We start from the raw sequence: 23,785 nt of genomic DNA, 5'->3' as shown, positions 1-23,785 counted from the left end.
GTTTAGATTGGATATTAGGAAAGGCTTATTCATGGAAAGGGTTGTTGGGCACCCTGAATCTATGGCTTGTGATAAGGAATGGAGCAATCTGCTTTGCTCTTAAAAAACTGTATCAAAGATATGTGTGATTATTCCTATTTGCCATGAATATCCTGGACTTAACACACTCTATAAATGCAGACCATCCTAAATGTGCTTCTCCATGAATAAGCCATATGTCATTAAACCTATGAATTCAGTTGCTGTATTATTCTGCTGAAAGAGAAAAAATTCAAAGGATATTAAAGGATTTGATAAAGCCTTATCAAAATGATGAAGCTTTATAACAAAGTGAACTAACATTGCAGTATTGACCCTATTTGTCAAATCTTAAAATAAATTTTTAATTTTAAAATAAATTTTATCTTAAAACAAAACAAATTAGGATCTCAAAGAGAAAAATAAACAAACTACACATCAAGTATTCTAAGCACAAAATTTGCTAGCTCTTTTAGACCCGAAACAGTAACAATTCAACAGCTTAAAAAAAAAAAAGACATGCACTATATAAATTAATTCAGACAAGGTTACAGTGAAGTTCCTTCTCTTTCTTTCAGGTTGTATCTCATGTGACATTTAAGCACTAAATTCAGTTAAAAGATTCATGTTTCGTTAATTTTGCAAATATCATTTGAAAATTTTAAAGTAAAATGTTCCTATATGCATTATTACAAGTTCTGAATACTAAAACAGGCAAGATTTTTTTTTTCTCAGCAGAGTAACACACATAGCTTTTAGCAAAATATTTTGGAGTGTTGGTTTAAAAAAAGAAACCCGCCAGCCATTCAATCTGTAAAGAGAAGTCATTTCTTTAACATGCCATGTTTCACTTTCAGGGCCTACAGAATTTTGCAATTGATTTTCCAGGTGTTTCCTTCCAGTATGCTATGAAACAGAAACTACCCAAAGCAGCATGCAATAATACAAAAGCATTGCTCCTTTGAAGGTGAAATACAGTATCTCACTTCCTTCATCCACAGTTTTATTTTTATGCAGCTGACAATAGACGACAATAGACATATAACAATCAAAAATACTTAATGTTATTCCAACACTGAATTCAGATTATGCATTTTGAAAGAATCTTCATATATGCATTTTTGCTGGTTCTAATGTGTCATTCATATGGGTAATAAAGCAGGGACACCATCTGGATCTTGTAAGCACCCTGTTGCTCTAATGAATTTTAACTAATGATAAAATAAGACCAAAGGGGGGTGGAAAATGAATGAAAATATTACACTTTTCCTGAAAGATGAGGTGCATGAGTGCACTACCTTAGAGCAGAACTCACCTTCAAGTTGCTGTCATCAATTTTACAGCAACATTACATCTTTCACTTGAAATGCCCAGGATGACTACAGCTCTGAAAAACTGACCCTGTAATGACCCTACCAACATGTCAGAGAGAAATATGCAAACTATTCATTTCATCAAGTACTTCATCCTGTGTGTAAGGACCCAAAGTTAATTAGCAAGCGATTCATTTAAGTTACTGTTTACATTATACAAATGGAAAATGACCTTGTAGTATTTTCTGTAAAAGAGCTGAAACTCAACAGCCACTAGCATTCAGACTAAAATGTAGTTTGTTTTTATATGTCTGACGTATTTATAAAAACTGTCCAAAAACATGTTTTAATGATCACTTTATGACTGATCATTTTATGTTTATCTAATGCTTGGTACGTCGATATCTGATTGTAATTAACAATGTACACGAATCTGTACTTGCAACATGCTAATATTGGTTGTACAATTCTCATGTATAACACAGGTATTTAAGGTCACCTCAGAAGGAACAGTGAGGGGATGAATTTACTACCAAATGCATTTGGAATTCTTGATCTCAGCATTATTTTCTCCTTAATAGAAGAGCAGTAATCAGGTAGGGACAGAATGAGTAAATAGTTCTCACATGAAAAGCCTTTGTGCTAAAAAAAATGTATTGGGTTGATTGTCTTTAAAACGATTTTTGCAGCATTCTGATTACAGAAAAGATGGTCTATTTTCTAAAGGTGTTATTTATAGCTAAGGAGGAAATTCTGGAATAACAGTTTAATTATCAAGCTAACTCTGCTTCAGGAAGTGTAAGAATGGCAAAACAGTTTATAAGTGTCCCTGAATAGACCACATGCTCTTACAACTAGAGGGAAACCATTAGAAATCACAATAATTCTGCTTCATTTCCATAATAGCCAAAATATGGGTGTGGAGGGAAGGGAAGTTGTACACAAAATTCAGGCAACTTACCTCTGTTGCTGACAAACGTTTATCACCATTATCACTACCAACACCTGAATCTGAGTCCTTTTTACTTGGGTAGATGTCATCAATGCTAGATATGAATTAAAAAAAAATAAATTAAAAATCCCAAATAAATAAGAAACTATCATAGCATTTACCATTAGAATTCTGTCCTGGCTTTAATTTAAAGCAAAATTCCAACCAGTCTTAATGGTAGAAGGTGAAATAGCCTAGTGTGGTTAAAGAAATACACATTTGCATTCTGGCAATAGTAAAATAGATAAGCTAGAATGTCTGGTTAGCCTAATGATTAATAAAAACAACAGAAATAATGCGCTATAAAGCTTTTTTTTGTCTATAAACTACGTAAAAACACTTAGTTACCATCTACAAGTAGCACAGGAATCTGACAACTCATTTAGCCAAGGGAAAAGCAACTAAACTAGTTGAACTCAAACTGGAGTCAACTGATTTAATTGTAACCATCGATGCATTAAAAATGAACTGATATTTCCCTGGGGCTTGAAGTAGTTATTAACACAGAAACCTTCTTCATGTGTTTTAAAATAGACTTTGAAATCTGGGTTTTTAAGAAAATGACTATAATAACGGTAAGTGCTCTCTCTCCTAGTTTCATTACCTAGTATGACCTCTACTCATTTTAAAGCATGCTACTAGACTCATCACCTAGCTTGTTTTTAATATTATTTATTATTCTCTCATTTGAAATCCTGAAAGCTACAATCCTGAATTTGGATTGACACAGCAATTTAAAAAATAACTTTATCAGTCTTCACGTGAATAAGACATCTGATTAATCCTAATCTTAAATTATCAGTAAATACTAAGGATTTTTTAATAGAAACTGCATACGGAAATCCTAATCAGATTATGTTTTTTTTCTTTAGAAGTGTAGTTACTCTCTAAAATAAAATTCTGGTGATTATTATGTGACAGAGCATTAGGCTGTTAGTTACCAACTGGTATCTACTCTGTACTGTCCCCTTACCCTAACCTTCATGATCTTATATGACCAAAATATCACACAGGACATGACATCCCTGTCCATTTTCTTGTATACTAAAAGAGCAAAATAGAAAAACAGTAGGTGTTTCCCAAACTGAAAACTTATTCTCCATCCTGGATTCTTCCCACCTTTGGCATTTATCTGACAGATATCCACAAAGATGTCTCCAAGCATACACAGAAAGAAAAAGTTGCTTGAAACCTTATTTAGATGACCAACAGCAAGATTTTCCCCTCCCCACCAGGGTGTTAGCAGCAACATTGTTACTTTTTATTCTCAGATTGGCTATATTATACTTCCCATGTTAATGAAGAAAGAGGTGGCTAAAAAGTGGTTTCCAATTAGCTGTGGAGATTCTCGTAAAAAGGAGCTGCTTCATAGTTCCTGTCCTTAAACCACCATACAAGATGACACTTCCTAGATGTCTGACATAACACATTTAAGATTTTGTCTTTCATTTTGCTAACAAATAAGCACATTTAACTTTAAAAGGGTCTCAACATGCATTCAGTTCTCTTTGCTGGATGGATAAGCCTCTGGATTAATAAAAAAGCTTGAAACAACAATGCAACAAATGTATAACAACATATAAATCACAAAACAACAAAAGAACTTACTTAATGTGTTAAAAGATTAACAAGAAAGTTTGAACTCTTAATGATACTACCATCTCAATATATTTTCAATATATTCCACTAGTCTACTAGTAAGAGGTTAGGATTTAAACTAAGGTCCACTTCTAAACTCTTTCCAAACATGCTGCTGACTTTAATCAGATATGATTGTTAAAAATATTTTTTATAAACTCTTACAGGGATTGTACTAGATTAAAATATATTAAAGCAAAACAAATCCCTTCAAAAGTGTACACTCCAGATAGCACCTAAACAATGAAACTCTGGAAGCTAAAGTTATAAATATATTTATTTCACTTTGTTCACGTTACATGAAAAAAAACTAAGCGAGATTTTCATACATACCTCTCTTCCACAGGTTGTGGCAAATGCTGTTGTTCTATGGCATTAAGATACAGTGAGTCTGCTGTTTTAATCTGACACGCCTGTACAGTCAGATATTTGAATATATGCACCTTACCCTTTGTACAAATCTGTTAGACAAGACAAAAATAGTTACATTCATAATTAGAATGAAAGAACTTATTTATTCCAAATGTCACTTACTGTAAAACATCCTCAAACCCACAAGATACCATGTAACGGAAAATGGATTGCACTCTTTTTAAAAAATTACTAATAACTACTTCAATTACCCAATCAACTACTTGTTGTTACTCAAAGAGTAAGACAGAAAAAAATAAAATAATGTATTCTAGTTAAAAAAAAATCAAATAAGCTTTTCACTAAAAAAGAATTATGATAAAATATATCATATGACCTATTACTAACCATCCATTGAATAAGTATTTCCCAAAATTAGTCATTAGACATTTAATTCATCACCATGCCCCTTATACTCTTAGTCACATTGTTTTTACTAGCACCCAAGCATCTTTATGATGTGTTTCACCTGCATTTTAGAATTTTTTTTCTTTCCTTTAACTTCTAGTTCAAGTGCTTGCTGAAACTTGTTCTGTATTTTTTGAGTTTAGCAATGGCATCACCATTGGTTATGAGAAGCATTTCTCCAATGTAATAAAAGCAACCGCTGTTGATCCAGAACAATTGCAACTTTCAGCAATGTAGTTTGAACCTACTGTCCAGCAAGTCAACAACAACGAAGTTGTCCTTAAGCAGAGAGCACAGGTTCCTTTCATTTATTATAATCATTTCTCAGCATGGTCTACAGTTCAGAACAGGAATTTGATGCCTTTATGTATCACAATCTATTAACCTACACTACTAATTAAAATGCATTTCACATGAATTACATTCTAGACCATCTGCATATTTTTTAAGTTAATAGTAAATCACTGTAGAACTTCCTAGAACTGGGTTCTTATTAACAGACAGAAAAATTATCCAGGAAATTTCTCAATTCTCTTTTTCAAAATGATATACATATTCCAACATTTTCATATGCAGACAGGAATGACAAAAAAAAACCCCATCTAACAGAACGGAAATCTTCTAGTCATGTTGGTTCAAGTGGTGTACAGACTCATACACGGAAATTTTCTGTGATTTATTTACATATAAGCAGCGAATGCTTGTGATGACTGAAGTTCATAAGTCTGGAATTGCAAAATGTGACATTTTTAAGCTATAATTTGTTAGTGTCCACCTGATATTAAGGCACAATTTAAATGATAGATGTTACTTACTTGTGCTGGTGGAGACTGCAAAGGATTGTTCTCAAGCAGTAATACTTGTAACTGCCCCATCTTTCTAAAACAAATTGGAATCACAACCACTTTATTGCAGGAAAAGTCGAACTTTACCAAGGGAAGTTGTACTAGTTCTATAAGTAACAAAAAAGAGAGAAGATATTATATCTGTATTTATTTTTACCATAAAATAATAAAATAAATAAATAAATAATAACAATTAAAAATACTAAAATAAAAATAATTAAATATTTCTCAATAAATCATCTTTTAGATTATGGAAAAATACAAACTTGGGCAGGAACATGGTCAACATTTATTCCGTTCTATACTGGGAAATGAAAAGTGTGCATGTTAGACAAATGACAATAAATTTTAAATTTTTTTTTCCTGAAATTCAGCTGACAGTTCCCATAGTGCATTCACAGCTAAGTACATGTGCAAATTAAAAGATGCCTAGAAGGTAATTCATTAAAAAAACCTCACACACTGGATGTTATATTCTGCAACCTCAAATGGAATAAATTTGAACACAAAGTAATTACTGGTTTTTAATCATATTTACTTCCGTGGTCAAAAATACTTTCAAAATGCTAATAAAGAGAGTTACTGTAAAGGTATTAGAATTTTTTGTTTCTTTTTACCTTGGGGTAAAACTTCGAGGTAATTTCTTCTGACATTCAGTTCTTTTAAAGATTTCAGCTGGCCTATCTGCTGTGGCAAAGCTGTGATTTCATTACAGCTGACATCCTACAGCAAAATAGTAATAACAGAAAAAATGAACTTCTGGCTCCTAAATGTTAAACACTGCAGATGTGAAATTGTATCTAATCTTCTATTATCATTGTAATTTTTTATTAACCTGAAAACATGCAACCAGGTATGTTCTGTCTCCACAATGCAAAACTAGATATATGAGAAAACGTTTACACATTACTTAAAACCTAGAGCAAATTCTTATTTGGAGAACAAGTTAATTTTGAAAGTTAGTTTAGTTTCTATAGAAACATGCAAAACCAGTTGCTTAAGATGTTCTGCCATTTTGTTTTTAACTTTTATTCATATGAAGAACTCAGTACTATGACTATATAACCAAATATGTTTGGATAAAATTTAAAACTGCTAGTGTGTGGGTCTGATTTTTTAAAAAGGTTCTTGTTCTTCAGAAGGGAATATTCAAGCAAAATTAAAAAAAAAAAAAAACAAACCACACAACAAAAATAAAACAAACAACAAAACAAAACACAACACATAGCAATAGCATTCTGTATTAATGCTCAGGAAATGCATATATTCTAATTAGGTCTGATTTTGATGACGAAATACAACTGGTTTAATGATCTGGATGAAACTGGAACCCATCCTCATTTCAGCATTCCTTAACAAGTGCTGTAAAGTTGAGTTCAAAGTACAGGGTCTGGCTATACCAAGTATGATGTCAAGCAACAAGTTTATATACAATAGTATTACTGTAAGAAACACTACACTTTAACACTACTGCTAACAAGAAACTGCTATGAATATATAGTAAAGATCAACTGCAGTCAGATTTCCAAGTCACCTCTTTGAAGATAGTTGCTTTAATACTACTCATGAAAAACATCATATTAATGCTCTATCTTTAAGCCTAAAAACTAGTTAACAAAAAACAATAGTAAAAGCAAAGTGTTATCTGGCAGCACTGCTCACTGCATCAGACAAGTTTCTTCTCGTAACAGAATCTCAGTGCTGCCAAAGCTTCCTTCCCTTGTCAAAACAGAGTCAGGAAATCATTGTAGCTTTTAGATGAGGAAATTAAAACTCCCAGTTAATGAGTGCATCTTTCACCCAAGTCGCTGAACACTATGTTTAATTGCACTGTTCCCAGATAATTTATTTTTAAAGCTTTACTGTCCTATTTTTCGTTTATACACTTTAAACAACTTCATAATTAGATCCTCAATTTTCAGAGCACTGAATTTAAAGTCACCTTGCAGCAGAGAAACTCTGAACCAAGTGTACTTATGCAGACATATCAGAACAAGTCAGGGAAAGGGAGAATTTTAAAGGAAAAAAAACCAAAAAGTCTGGCAGTGAGTAGCCTCAAAGTCCACTTACCACCTTTCACAACATCCCCAATAAGATGGATCTGTTATGACAGCATGTCAGAATTCACAAGATCTCTAGAGACACTGGTATCTTTTATCCTACCAAACACTGCAATCCAATTTTTTTATTACTTTGTTTGACTAGCTGTGGAAAACAAAGACCTATTAACATTATTTCTTGTTATGCACTTGACTATTATTAGACTTCATAAGCATGTATGTGACAGAGACAGTGTTTATCTTTCCCATTACTTTGGTACTAATAGAAGAAATATTATCAAAGTCAAATGCCTTTGGTTTTCAGGCTAATAATTTTTTGAAGGAACTAGATAACCAGCAGTTTGGAACTTGCTTCATGGACATCTGCAGAAAACTGAAGTCCAATCACCTACTTAAGTTCCAGGGCCTAGTGTTTGCTGAAGGTCAGACTTCTTGCATCAAGTCTATTTTGTCCTGCCATGCCAATACAGACAATTTCTCGAGATCAGAAAAATGTAAGGCATATATAAATTTAACACTAATTACTGCAGCATGAAGCTCAATGGTATGAAAAAAAAAAGTCATCAATATTTTTCTTTTGTTTATGGTAAAGTTTAAATGGTCTTAAAACAATAAAATTCAGCATAATACAAACAGGAAAACAAATACAGTACTCTGGCTCCATATTAATGTACTTATTGACACAAAGAAGTCCATCCAAACCTTACAAATTGAGGTAAATTTCTTCCTTGTATCCATTTTAAAACTTGGGACCCCTGATTGAGCTGTTACTTCTAATAAGCAGGCGGATTCTATCAGGGCTTGTGACATACAAGCCATACAGACTGGTAAAAGGAAGGTACACAATCAATGAGCACACAGACGCTTTTAGGAAACACAAGACAGCAGATCCCACTTGGTCAGGCTGCTGGCCCAGAATTAGATGAGGTGAAGGATCTAAATCCCTGCTGAAAGATTTAAAGGCTTCCAAGTGTGAGACAGGAGCATCCCAGAGGTGGAGAATGCTCTTCTTTGAAGAAGGCACAAGTGCAATACTGCCCAATAGGATGGAGAACAGAATTTTACTGTACGTCTGATAGTTTTAGCTGCAATCCATGAGCCATTTCTTCCCAATTACTTGTCTTTCATGGAACAGAAGTTTCGGATTGACTTCACACCAGTTCTGCACTCATGCTCCCGGCTGACAGTAAAGGTATGATAGAGTTACACAGTTGCAAAGAAAAGTAAGTTTCCCAATCAAATTTTGAAAAAAAAATTGAATATATAATAATTTGTATGTTTTTTGATGCTTGTATGATAGGTTAGATCTATATAACCAAGAGGCCTAAAATTTAAAATTATACTCAAAAATTTACTGTATGTAATATCCAAGTCATTATATACATTCTATACTTGTGGCACAGGAATGTGTACATGTAAAACAACCACCTACCATATTTTGGAGAAGGAAGAAAATGTTTAGTTGGAAAGATTTGATGCAGCTTGCAGCAAACTATGCTTGTATCCTTCAAGAGTGACTACAGAGGTATGATTTGTTTCAAAAAGTTAGATAACAACAACAACAACCCATTCGCTACGTACACACAGATTTTACTGCATGCACCCTGTGAAAAGCTGTAAAACGCCTTGAAAACCTGAGGGTGCTTGGCAAAGTCCAGTAATACAAGAACTGAGTGCAGCCAGGTGGCATCTGTCACCTGTCAGGATGGATCCCCTGGGCCAGCTTAGCACCAGCACTGCGTACATCCCAAAACAACAGCGTGCCCCACCAGAGGGCTAAGTGGTGGCGTCGCTCGGAGGCCACATGCTGTTCAGGCTGGTATCACTCTCACACAGCTGAACATTTGGTGGAACAGCTGCAGCATGCCTTCGTTTTTTTTTTCTTTTTACTCATTTTAGAACAGCAAACACCTTATTATCTAAACTGCATTATACTATATATGCCAATAGAGCTACTGGCTCTCAATCCTATCACTGTTTTCTTCTCCCAGTACACCACAGTTTACTCATTGCCAGCTAAATAATACAACTTATTTCACTGGAAATGCACCAAATACTTAAAGGTGGCATCAAACCAAGTAGTCAGGTCATCTGAACAGAACCATGCCCCTAATTTAATAAAGCATTGTCATTCACTTCCCCCTCTGCCTTCTGATCACAAAGAACTAACAACAGACCTTCTTCGGTTTTCCTAATTCTTCTAGGCTACCAAAGTGACATGTTGCTATAGCTTCTTATTTGAAATATTTTTAGAATGGGAATTGTTGTGTTTTCGTTACAAAGAGTAACACTGAAATTATAGTGTAACTGGAAAGCAATATGAAAATCCAGTATTCCAGAAGTTAACTTAAACATATGATTTGTTTTAAAAAATATAGTAAACAAACACACAAGCCCTACCTTCTTTACAATCTACATTGATTTTCAAGCTATAACTTTTTAACGTTTCAAAATCCTAGAATAAAGACAAGGGCTGCTATTAAGCTATGTACAAACTCTTACTAAAAATGAAACACTTCCAGCATCAGCAACGCTAGTTCACCTTACTGGGAAGGCTCAAACTTGAAACTGGAGGGGAAATGCGATATGACATCACTTCAGCAGCTCTTTATTGAAAATATTACCACAGACCTCAATTAATACAACTAAAATGGGTGATTTTGACCAGACAACCAGGTCAAGTCTTTCAATTATTTCATGAGCCCACTACCACTAAGCTAGGTTATGGTTAATCTAGAAGCAACTAACAGGTTCCAATCTCTATTTATTATCTAGCCAATCATCCTAACCACTAAATTAGGATATGTTTAATTCTGTTTAACCTTAATTATATATAAAACTAGAATGACAATCTTTTATTGAATCTATTTTAACCACTACAGAAACAACAGTATAACCTAACACATCTGCAATGAAGGTTAATTAAATTAAAACCATTTCAGTAACTTAATCAAACCCATCACATGTCAAACACCAAACAAAGCAAAACAAACTTGGCAGTCTTTCACTCAGGTATAACGCAGAAAGGAAAAAGTAACTATACCCCAACCTTCACCAACAGCCAGATCAATTGTAATAAATAACAGAAGCCTAATACTGCAGGATGCTGTACAAAAAGAACACTAGAAGGAAAAAAGCCCCATAGTTGCCACTTCACTGCATAAATGAAGAATCAGTAGGAGAGCTGGGGCCTAAACAAGGTCAGCTCAATATCTCTAACATAATTTAGTAGAGAAGTAGAGAAAACTACTGTTGTAAAAATAATAAGCAGGTACTTTCAGATAGCAAAAAGATGTCCCAAATGTAAAAAAAAAAAAAAAAAGGTAAGTTAAAATATCATCATTTTACTACACAGTGTCAAAATGTGGTTTATTTGACAATCTGTATCTTAAGAGGTCAAGGTGAACAGAAACAACCAGAAGACACAAGGCATATCAAGGCATATGCCACAGACAATTCAGAGTCTCAGACTATAATACACAAAAGAGGAAGCTATAGGGAGAGAAAGGGAAGCATTCTCTTGTATACATTTTCCACATACAATCTTTAGAAAACATGTGCAATTAAATTAAAGTACCAAATAAGTTTTGCCTTTTTGAGATTCTCATTTATTAGACAATACATTATAGATGATCTACTGCTTGCAGAAACCAGAAACAGTAGCCATGTGGACGGTTTGAAAGCAAGAGTGTAACAGTTTTATAAATCTGTTTAGGTGGGTATTCCAGGAAAGGAGGCTGCATGACAAAAAAAATAGTGAAATAAAATGAAAACAGACTGAGAAGACCAGTACCACTAGTAGAATGCAATGTGGTAAGCAGATAATAATAGAGAGAAAGGAAGCAGAAAATGGGAGGATGCTAGAGAGGGGGATACAGCTTTGCAGAACCTGATGCCAGAAGTATGAACTTGATACAGCCAAACAGGCAGCCAGTGGAGGTGATGAATAAAACTGGTAAAGATGATGAACTTAGAAGCTGAGTTTTGAAAGAACCAAGGACAGTGATGTTGTTGGAAGGCTCCTGAAGAACACAAAGGAACCTATTATTGTGTTACCACCCAACACACTTGAAAAGCCTAAAAGTTATTTTTTAACCTGAATTATAGTCTTAGGCATTTATTCAAATATATCTGCAAAGTAAATTTTACTCTTTCTAGTTAAATACAAAGTCAAAATAAGAAATAATAAAAGATCAGTCACATACCAGTTCCATTAACTGTTTTAGCTGACCTATCTCTTCTGGAAGGGAACCTAGCTTATTGTTACTTGCAATTAAGACTTTCAGAGGAAGACCACACAGACAAGCTGGCAAAGAAGAAAGCTGATTTCGACTGCAACAAAACAAAAACAAAACACCATTAAAACCACCAGTGACATTGATTGTCTACTCACGTAAAGTGTGGGAGTTTTAACATTCCTTCATTTTGATGGGTCAGATCTTACGCATGTCAATCATTAAGAAAACACACATCAAAAATATCTGTAGTACAGACTAGACAGTATTGTGGGATACTCCCACTCTGGAAAAAATGTCTTATATCAGTTTAATAATATTGCAACAAGTCTTGTCACCTAGAACAGCTGTTTCCCTTCCTAATGAATACAAGGTAGTCAGCTGAGACAGTTTTTGCAAGTATTTAAACATTTCTATGGTTTTATGTGGCAGTTAAGTGGTTCTCTTTTGTTCCAGCTGAAAGACAAATAAACAAATTACAGACAAATTATTCTTTTCTCATTTACTTTAAAGGCCACTTATCGTTGAAGATTACTTGGTACTTGTTGTTCTATGATATTGATCCAGGTAAACAGAGCAACAATTTCTGCGACCATCAGTGGTCCATTTCTTTCCAAGACTCATATTAAGCCATTTTATCTCTATATCTTTTTCCTAAAACTGATAAAACAATTTTTTAAAGTGACTGACATGCACCTTTTTATTCTTCGTATCACATTTCTGAGGGGAAAAAAAAAAAGGCAGCAGAAGATTCTCATGAAGGGGAGTTGCAAGGTTTGTATTCTAGTAACAATTACTTAAGTAACTGGAACTAAAAGATAACAAATGCTGTGACGCTTTGTGTTCTCCAGATGATTAAAAATATTTATTTCTTGTGATTTGTGGATCAATTCCCAGATGAAACTTTAAACTCCACACAATAATGTATTAATTACAGTCTTTCCTATAGTATTTAAAGGTTTTCTTAAAACATAACTTTCTATTTTTATGGATATTAACCTGTAGCAAAACAATAAACAGTAAGTTAACGTGGCAGACCAGTAAGAACCATTTTATTCAGCTTCTGCATAACTTTTTAAGGCTCCAGAGAACAAATATGCACGACTGAACTCTGAAAACAGATAGCAAAACTTATCCTGCATAATTTCAGTAAGAGTTGCAACACTGAACTGAAACGAAACAAAAATCAAAATTCCACAAGTCTCAAAAGAGATAAGGAACAGCACATAACCCAGGCAAGTCAGTAATAAATCATCATTAGTTTAAAAGGAATTTCTTCAAGTAAAACACAAACAACAAGGCCCAAAGGCTATGTATATCTCTTGGCATCACTTTCTGATTCTATTTAGCATACAGGCTCTGCTGGAAACAGGCAGAGAAATATTAATTTCAAATTAATTTCAATTTTCTTGTCAAGAATCAACATGATTAACAAGTCAAGGAGATCTTTTCTTCCTCTACAGACTGCTTGCTGTGTTCAACTAACATGGGAAGGGCACATCCAAGTGAAGAGGAGATTTGAAACTGAGGAAATTACTTTATTTAGTAAAACACGAAAACTTTCCTTTTGTTTTGATTGTCTAATTTAAGTGATACATGATATTAACTCTGTAACTATTCTGAGTTTCTAATGATTCACAGAAATTCCATCGCTGCATTGAGTTCTAATTCACTAGCTCAGTACACCAAGTTCTAATTGAGTTTACTTTAATTCCTAAATTTACTAAGATCTTTTATGTGAACTTACTAATTTCAAACAGTCTTTATTTCTTTATGTAGTTCTAACAAAAACTATTTCAAAATTTCAAGTCCTATTCCTTACATGAGTGCATATTCTCAGGATACATTATTCTGTTTCATAGAATCATTTAATTTCAGTTGTAAAAGAACCTCAGGTTCATGAAGTCCAATCATAACCTAACCTAACTCTAGCACTAAACCATGTCCCTAAGAATCTCATCGACATATCTTCTAAACACTTCTTGGGATGGTGACTCCACCACTTCCCTGGGCAGCCTGTTCCAATGCCTGACAACCATTTCCGTGAAGAATTTTTTCCTAGTATCCAATCTAAACCTCCCCTGGCACAACTTGAGGCCATTTCCTCTTGTCCTATCACTTGTTACTTTGGAGAACAGACCAAGTTTCAACTTTTAGAGCCAAAATTAGTGTTCCACAGTAGTCAAAACTGCAGTACAGTAACAATACAGGAAGGCTTGAGAAACTTCTTCGGTCTTTACAAAACTGATGATCGTACCCTCCTATCTTGAATTTTGAAGCCCAAGAGCCACTTTGCACCCTGCCCAAACTTCATTCTTGCAAATAGCAGATTATTATATTTTCACCATCACAGGCTTTACATACTAAACTGCAAATAACCCTCCACACCTTGTCTTAGCTGAAGAAGTGCTGACATGCCCTCTCTCAAAAGCAAATATGCATTTACCTGCCCTTTAGCCAATAGCAACTCTCTATACTGATTAGCATTCATGCATATTTTTCATGGAAAAGAGACTAAGGTGTCAAATTTTTGCATCTTTCTCCTAAAAATGGCAGTAACTACACTTCTTGCATCAGAGGATACTAATAATAAAGTATCATGCTTTCCCTCTCCATTGCCCATGAAAACAAAACAAAAATACATTATTCCTCTGCCTCTGTCCCTCCAGCTTTTGAACCACAAAAAGTATGTCAAGTTTCACAAAATTTATCAGAAGGGAACTCAAAGAATCCAACTGTGCTGATGCGATTAGTATTATGAATTTGCTAGCAGAATAAGGCAAAGAAAGGGATTAATTCTACTTGGTCTTTCTTTAAATAATTAGTTTTACTTTTTGGCCTTTGCAATGCCTTCATACAGAGCTGTATCTACAGCCAATTAGTTGTTGCGTTACAGCTTCCAATAAAATGAAACATCCCAGAAACACAAAGTACAGACAAAAAAAAGCTTTATACATTTTCAAATAAATAAAAAACGTTGCAAAGTTAAACTTACCTCAAATTTAAGTAAGTTAGCATTTGCAAGTTTACTATGGCATCTGGTATAATTTTAATACAATTGTGGTATAGATTTAGTGTTTCCAGTGACACAAAATGGCACAACTCCGTAGGAACCTCAGTTAATCTATTCTTGGATAAATCTGAGAAGACAAAAAGAGAACATACATCTTTTGAACAATCAGAAATACATACTTTGAACAGCTATGCTGCTTTACTAAAATAAATTAACAAATGTAAACCTGCAGTGAGACTGTAAATTAAGCCAATGTTTTTATTATGCAAAATAAAACTAGTGCTAACCTCCACAATCTTGAAATGGAACAGATTGTATATAAAAGAGTAAATATTCCATTAAAATTTATTCGGTTCAATAAAAAGTAATTATTTGCAGGACTCAATATGTTGAGGAAATACTTGCAAACAGAATGAAGTATAGATTCCAAAGCTCATATAATATACCCAAAGATATAGCAAATACACAGCTAGACATCTGCAAATAATGAGAGTGTTTAGAGAAAACAAATAACAAGGATTATATCTTTAATTATATATTTAATTTCTTTCAACGAATTTTTAAAAGTTATTCAGGTAACTCTTCAAACTGATCTCTATTTCCTAGATCTTGATCAATTATAAAAGAATGTTACCTACAAAAATTGTGAAGTCCTTCAGGAATCAATTTGGTATATGGTATAAGTACATACAAGACAGCATTGATGGATTCCAAGCCCCTAAGTGAGTGCTTGTACCAACAGAAGAAAAGTTCTTGATTTCTGACCAGTGATTTATTCTTTATTTCTCTTTCTAATCCCACAGACACAAAGAAAAATCAGTAGGAAGAAATGTTACTGAGCTCTGTTTTTGAACTACCAGAGAATGAAAAATAAGGTATCATAATAGTGATGTGAGCTCAAGTCATAAAATAACAATGCATGCCAGCATTCAACTGAATTAACTGGGTTCAAAGAAATGTTTAAACAGTGTTGGAGAACAAATTTCTCTTAACATCAGAAACTGTATAAATGCCAACTATCCCTACCACCAGATGGGTAACCTGACCTGAGGAATGGTCATCTGTTTTAAGTGGAAGGAATGGGAACGTAGCTAGGCAAAAAGAGAAATGTCTGATGGGAAGGATACAAGGAGAAAATGGAACTTAATGATCTCCTCACTTCTTCACTGCTGTTATTTTAAGCCTCCTCCCTGATCCTTCAAAGCTTATTTCAAAGCTTATTTTCTTAAACTACAGAAAGGGAAAAGCAGCCAAAGTACAGCAGATATATTTCCAGAGTGCTGATGATCTGACTCCCCTCTTCAGGGCCATAAAGCAATTTCTTTTGCTTTTGTGAACAAATAGGCAGAAGCCTGAAGATCTTTTTAACTTCCTTTGCAGTTCCAGACTCATCAGTTTGCTGTGCAGAGGCACAGCTTGAGTTCAAAACTAACACCAGTAGGAAGCTTTTATAATTTTTATTTTTGTTCCTGTCTCCGTCAATGTGAGCTGAAATTCAGTACACTCCATTTCCCTTGCCAGACTCCACTTGTTTGCTTCCAACAAAAAGCTGGTTTAATTACTCCATCCTCTACCCAGACAACAGCAATGGCCTCTGAGCGCAGTAACTGAGAGCAGCCCTGCTGACCCAAATGGCAGTACAGTTGAACTGAGCACCTCAACCAAAATTATTCCCTCCTAAGTTACTGTACAGCAACAATGCTTGAACTGCTCTGCTTTCCCTTACCAGGCTTTGACGGCAGCATTTCCTTGGCTTCTCCTTTCCTCCACTTCTGCCATCAAACTAAAGCATTCCTTATTTGAGTGAATGTGATTACTGTTTCAAAGGGGAAGAAAGCTTTTCAATGCTCCTCTGTTTTAATGCTTTAATCCTCTATTGTTTTCTATTTGTCATGAGAGTACTTGTTTACTAACATGGCATTCCAAAAAAATTACCACTGGTTCCTTCTCCTGCTGCCTTCACAGCTGTGTTTATTATCAGCTATTAACAGAGGACTTGCCATGCTGTAACTTATTGAATCATGCAGGGGATCTTTATATTTTACAATTCAATTGCAAAAACAACCTTTCCTTTTGTTATACCATGTTTTTTCTGCAATGACGCCCCGTATATACTGCTCTTGTTTCCTCCTTTAAAGCGGAAGGAGCAGCAAGATCCCAAAGAGTCAACTGAAGTTCAGGCCCAGGCTGAAGGCAACTTGCATGGCACTGGATGGTGCAAGGAGAGTGACCTCTTATCTTCCATCCCATCCTTCTCAAGTGATACACAGATCAAAAACTGTGAACACAAAAATGTTACTTCCTCTCAAGCCACTAAAACTGCAGGCTACCATCTAAACTCCACCTTCATGCCTGTTCTCATTTACCTTCACATCAAATAAAAGGGACTGTTGACACAATGTTTGACTTACCCATGAAAAATTCTAGTACCTCAAAAACGTGGAACAGGAACTAGATTGACCCTGCTCCTATAACAGACATTACTATGACAATAATTTTGGTTTGGTTTTTATTACTAACTTTTGTTCTCAAGGGCTTTAACTCAAGTTAATCTAAAGGAGGACAAAACAAAAAGCCTGCAGATAACAGAGAAATTCCTTCCTGTCATCCTCTGGACCATGGGTTATAGGACACGCTATGTACACAAGAAAGAAATTTAAGAATTAACTTACAACCAAGGAAGTCAATTATTTGTTATTGTCTACTTTAAGATAATTTAAAAACTTCTACCTACTGCTGCTTCCTAAATAATAAAAACTCAATTCTATTCACAACATAAGGCAGAGGAATAAAAACTATACATTTCATTTAATGCTATTTTAACATAACTTAATAGAAAAAGCAGAAGTTCACTACTATGATTTACTGGTAAGAGGTATCATTAATACCAAATATGAATTTGCTTTTGAGAAACAGAGTCTTTGAGAAACAGAGTACTGGAATGGAATCTGACACAGAATGCTCATCACATTTCTTAACTAGTGGCAATAATTTCCACCAAAAAAGAGACTTCCCTGATAAAATGAAAGCAAAGGATAAAAGGGTATTTTTTGTATTCAATCCTAGAATGACTGTGAGCATTTGAACATGATGCAGCTGTGAAAAAAGCCTAGCAGCTTTCAGATGTCTCTGAAAATTCCAATACAGAGAAGTCCTTACTTTTCATTTCTGAAGGAAATAGACAACAGCCTGCATAACAATTTTGTACTGTACCTTAAAAAGCATATATAATCATGTACAGAAACCTCTGAAATTTACATCATTATTTTGATGTTACTTTTTACAAAGGTATTTTTGCCTCAAATTACTGCATCTTACAGTTACGTATCTGTACATATTTCAGGTTTACACTGATACTTAAGTTATAGAATAAAATACTTGTATTTAGCCTTAACACAAAACTGCAGAACCTTTTGAGCATGCTGAGAAAAAGAATATGCATAGATCTCGTTTCTGTCACAATTCAAAAGCTTTCTGAAAAATATTTTGCAAAGGTTTTCTTGTGTTTATTGTTCAGGGAAAAATAAGAATTTGGAAACTAAAATTTTAAACAACTTCTGAAAATATTTTTCAAATAGAGAAATAATTTGTTGCTGAATTGTACTTTCTTACTGTAATTTTTTTAACTCTACACTTCCCAAATCACTAAGCTACAAATCCCCCTTGCTTCATTAATTTGAATAATATCACTTCAGGGTAATTAAAATTAATAAAATTGCTGTGCAAACTAGCTTTTGCTCCAGAAATGGAAATGAACAGAGGGATGGAATATGCTGATGCTTAAAGGGATTTTGATTAATTTGCTTATACTATCTAACACAAAAAAGATCTAACAAAGTAAGGAATCCATGACAGCAGAAGTACATTTCATGGTTGCCAAGAAGGTCTAGGCAGGTTTCACCTGAGGTGACTATTTCCTATAACTTCCATTATGAAATAGGTGACACAAACACAAACAAATATGAGGGGGAGAGGCTGTATGTGCAGTGAGCTTTTTGTTTTAACTGAAATACACTATTCATTCATTATTTGCAACATCAAGATACTTTCAAACTACATCTGGCTTCACTTCATCTTTTCCTGCCAAGAACAAGTTTGTTAAAACTCCAAAATAAAGTAACAGAACACAAAAAAATAAGCAAGCCATTTTAGAAAAATATTAGATGAAATCTTTAAAAGAGTCAGCACAATTCTGGCGCAACGACATGGCTTTTGTATGAGAAATGTTACTATGTTGGATGCTAGACAGGAACTACACAAAATAAGCACTTCCTTAGCTGGGAGCGAACAATAAAAAACAAGAAGTTCAGACTGTTAAATAAGAATTTAAGAGAAGACTCCAAGCCTTGTTTGGTGTCTGGCACCCAGCACAGTCAGGGTCCACGCTGCTGTCACACCAGTGATAAATGACCCCATCCTCAGGGCAAAACCTCTCAGTTCTTATAGTTCAGAGTGCATCAACCGCAATGAAGTACCACCGCTGACTAAGACATTTCTGACTTCATGCTTTACAGGCAGATTGCCAACTGCCACTATACATATACACATAGTGTAAAACACTGGCACTGCAGAAACCAAAATAGCACGGTCAAAATAACCAGACTGACACTAGAAGTCATACAGTTACATTTTCTTCAGTAAGGTTACCAAAGTGCTTCAATTTTCCTACCTTCCGTTATTAAATACCAGCTATTAAAACATTAGTAAATAAAAATTGTGGATTATTAATGGGAGAGCTAAACAATTTAAGCCTTTTAGTCAGAACAGCAGTTCATTAAACACATATGCATATACTTTACTACATCAGAAATCTTAGCCAAGAATTTTAATGAAAGCAGTATTATTAAAAAGCAGTTATTTTTAAATTTTGATATTATAGAAAAAGTCACTGTAAATTTATACTTCTCATACACAAACCTACAACAGAGAAAAGCTGGAATTATGCAAGTAAGCATCTATCCACCACTGAGCAGGATATTTTTGAAAAAGAAAAAGGGAAAGATCTGAAACGGGAGAAATAACTGTATTTTACATGGAGTTTTGAAATCATGAAGTTGCAAGGTAAAAAAGTCACCCAAACAACCTTACCTCCAGCTCACCAAGTTCCTATTTTTGTACTCTTCAGCACTTAGTGAATAAAAGACAGGAATTATTTTGAAGAACGCATTTGCATTTTTACTAAGACACCATTCACGGTATTGAATTAAGATGTCTGAATTGGATTTGCCAAAATCCAAGCAAATCACTGTAAGAGCCTAAGAAAAAAATAGTAAGTTCAACGCTAATTTTGTGGGAAAATTTTGCAAATAAGAATGCTGGGCAACACATTAAAAAGTCTCTATGCGACATGACACAACTCTATGGAGCGTCACCTTTTATTCCCTAAGTTATCCATATTTTTATTAGGCTTTTAGGAAGCTCATATTTCCATATTAGCTACCCATGTCTTCACTGATAATAGACACCACAAATTCATGGCACTGTATCTCAGACAACTTTTGAAATATCTACTTAAATTCACTTCAGATCTTCAACACCAGTGTACGCCACCCATACTTGTCTTGGCAAAGCAGCAAGTGACCTATTATCACTGTAACTGTGCCTATCAGAATCAAATAGTCAATGATCTGTAATGAAGAAATTGCTTCATTCTAGCTTTTACCCCTAAATGGCAGGAAAATGCACCATCTCATAGACAAATGCAGTATATGAGCCATGTAAACACCGTTACACAACTATGAAATGCTATATAATTCTAAGCCATGCCCTACAACTTGTCAGTCTCTAGCACAGCAATATACCTTGTCTCAACTACTTGCTATCTCTATCTGCTGGTAAGCATCAATGAGCAATGTCTGAATGTACAGCCACCTTTTACTGTAGTCAGTAACTTCTAAAGACAGCGATGCTCCATGAACAAAAAAGAGTCAGCCAAGACCTCCACTGACTGGCGTCTAATGCATTCTGGTCTGTCCATAACAATTATACCAAAAAGAGCACATGGCACTTCTTCACTAAGAAACATTTCTATTTGAGGTTATTTAGCAGACAGAAGAACAAATAACAGAAGACAAAGAATGCCCAAAACAGAATTAACAATTCTGCTTCCATATAAGAAGAAACATATAGTAGTACATGGACTCAAGGTTTTCCATTCTCAATTTGTAACAGATTGAGCAAAAAGTAGCTGCAGTGCCAGTTCCTGAGAAAGTCACTGTTATTGATGCAATAACATAAACAATAACATTTAGACATTGATAAACACCACTGAATCTACAAGTACGATTGCTGACTCAAAATATGTAGAAAGTACATCTTATGGACATAACAATGTAGAGATACTGCAAACAAGTAATATTTTGAGCAGATCATGAAGTGACTGCTGTTTCATACACGTTTCCGCATTACTACTTTTTGGAGCACTGACAGCATATTCTTCTTTCCCACCTGTCTCCCATTGTTCATTGAAAAATTAACATTGAAATTTCCACCTCAAAGCCACAGACAAATTAATATTGCACTATAGGTGTAGCAAATCTCAGCTAACACTAGTGAAACACTACACAACACTGTTTTCAGTGTCACTGAGGGTCAGAATGAGCTCAATCTATTACTTGTCTAAGTAATGACCGTAATAGCAATCATACGTATTCACCACAGTTACCAGAAGGGATCTACGCGGGGCTTTTAGATGGAGAAGAAAATTCATCACTAGAGGAAACCAGCGTTTGGAGAAAGCATCTCATACAGTCTGGCAGAGGTGCCACCACTAGAGGGGGGCCTGATCTCACAGACTTGCCCAACACTCTGTAACAGTTTCTCGACTGTTTCCTTCTTTCAGAGTAGATCACAGCAAATGAAAAGAACAGAAACAGGCAGGCATACCTTACCCCCACCCTCCTACCCGCACACCTATGAACTTACTGCCCACCAGAGTTTTCAAACTACGACAAATGAGGCTACTCACTTGCAGCCATCACTGCAGGAAACAAATACATAGTGATTTCTAATGTGGACAAGCCCTTACAAAATAAAGTCTACTCTGAAATAGTCACACTTAAGTGTTTTTCCCCAGTTGTAAAAAATATGAGGTATCCTTGAGCACTCTGTAGTTACAGCAACGTTTGGCCTATATCAGACAAAAGTGGCACTCAAAGTTAGAAGATATATTTGAAAATACTTTGCTTAAAAACTTATTTCTCCTCAGTGATCCTCATCTACCATTCTACTCTAGCTCATCTTCCACTCCATTATGAAATACATCATTTGCTTTCCCACAGTGCCCTGTAATCCCCCCAAAAAGTACAGCCAAGTGTAAGAAGCATGCATCTCACATTTCTTCTCGGGTAGTGCACTAACTGGCCTGAAGCAATCTAACAGTATAAGCTACCTCTCCCACACAAGAAAACTTGAGCAAATGTCACTTCTGGGTCTTCTGCTTCCTCTGTGTGAAACAAGGGTGGGGCAAGAAGGGAGGGAAAGGGTAGCAATAACTCAATAAATTGAAGCATATTCTCATTATTAGCTCCATGGTATGCTCCAATTACAAAGAGGTGAAGGAAATTTCTCAGGAAGAAACACGCTGAAAAACAATATCTCAGACATGGAAGGAAAAAGAGAAGGTGAATACAGCAATTTGCCTCATGACAGCATCTGCCTTTACATAGTAAAATAAGACATTTAAATTTCTCCTTTGTTTTCTGTTTCTTCCTCTTTGGGACAACTGTTTGGGGTTAAGATCTGCAGAAAAAAACATTTCCTAGGGGGCTCTGTTTACATACTGAAGGCGAACATGATGTCGAAGTGTATAAGACTCCCTAAAAACCTACTGTAAAACAGCTGGATTCTTCCTGCAGATCTCCATGTAGGTACGAGCAGATTTAGGACTATGGTGGGTTGATCTCGGCTGGCCAACAGGTGCCTACCTGGCCGCTCTATCACTCCCCCTCCTTGGCAGGACAGGGGGAAACACAATGAAAAAGCTCACAGGTCAAGGTAAGGACAGGGAGATCACTCACCAATTACTGTCACAAGCAACGCAGGCTTACCTTGAGGAAATTAATTTATTAACAATTAATAACAGACTAGGATAGTGATGAACAATAACAAAACTAAAACCACATTCCCCCCATCCTTCTTTTCCCAGGCCCTACTTCATTCATGACTCTCCTACTTCCTCCCCCAGCCCCCATCACTCCCAGTGGCACAGAGGAACAGGGAAATGGGAGTTCTGGTCAGTCCATAAACACTTCATCTCTGCCACTCCTCCTTCCTCACGCTCTTCCCCTGCTCCAGTATGGGTCCCTCCCATGGGTTACAGTCCTTCACAAACTTCTCCCACGAGTCCTCACCACAGGGTATGGACCTTTAGGAACAGGGTGCCCCATGGGGTCACAACTTCTGCCATCAAACCTGCTCCAGCATGGGCTTCTCTCTACAGGAGCCTGGTCTGCAGCGTCAGCTCTCCATGGGCTGCAGGTTCCTTCAGCGCATGTCCACCTGCTTCAGCATAGGGTCCTCCAAGGGCTGCAGGTGGACAACCTGCACCAGCATGGTCTCCTCCATAGGCTGCAGGGGAATCTCTGTTCCAGCACCTGGCACATCTCCTCCCTCACCTTCCCCACAGACTCTGCTGTCTGCAGGACTGTTTCTCCCACATTTTTCACACTCTCTTCTCACACAGCTGTCATTTTCTACTTTTCTTAACTATGTTATCACAGAGGCCCAACCAGCATTGCCAACAGGCTCAGCCTTGGCCAGGAGCGGGTCTGTCTTGGAGCCAACCAGAATTGGCTCTGTCTGACACAGGGGGAACTTCTGGTGTCTTCTCACAGAAGCCACCCCTGCAGTCCC

General features: G+C 35.6%; 1 protein-coding gene across 4 annotated transcripts in view; it reads right to left on the bottom strand.

Annotated features, from left to right (window-relative positions):
* The window catches only part of LRCH1 (leucine rich repeats and calponin homology domain containing 1), a gene marked incomplete at its 3' end in the record, with an annotated part of 126,191 nt that overhangs the window by 48,091 nt on the left and 54,315 nt on the right, over positions 1-23,785 (bottom strand). For all 4 annotated transcript variants that reach the window (XM_080358950.1, XM_080358948.1, XM_080358949.1 and 1 more), the window contains exons 2-7: positions 14,915-15,059; positions 11,890-12,016; positions 6,242-6,347; positions 5,595-5,731; positions 4,294-4,421; positions 2,293-2,377 (exon numbers count right to left, since the gene is read on the bottom strand). In XM_080358950.1, the coding sequence (XP_080215076.1) occupies positions 2,293-2,377; positions 4,294-4,421; positions 5,595-5,731; positions 6,242-6,347; positions 11,890-12,016; positions 14,915-15,059 (728 nt within the window). The remainder of the gene's footprint in view (positions 1-2,292; positions 2,378-4,293; positions 4,422-5,594; positions 5,732-6,241; positions 6,348-11,889; positions 12,017-14,914; positions 15,060-23,785) is intronic.

The sequence above is a fragment of the Nesoenas mayeri genome, assembly GCF_963082525.1.
Source record: "Nesoenas mayeri genome assembly, chromosome: 1".
NCBI lineage: Eukaryota > Metazoa > Chordata > Aves > Columbiformes > Columbidae > Nesoenas > Nesoenas mayeri.
This window is presented reverse-complemented; position numbering and strand designations above follow the sequence as displayed.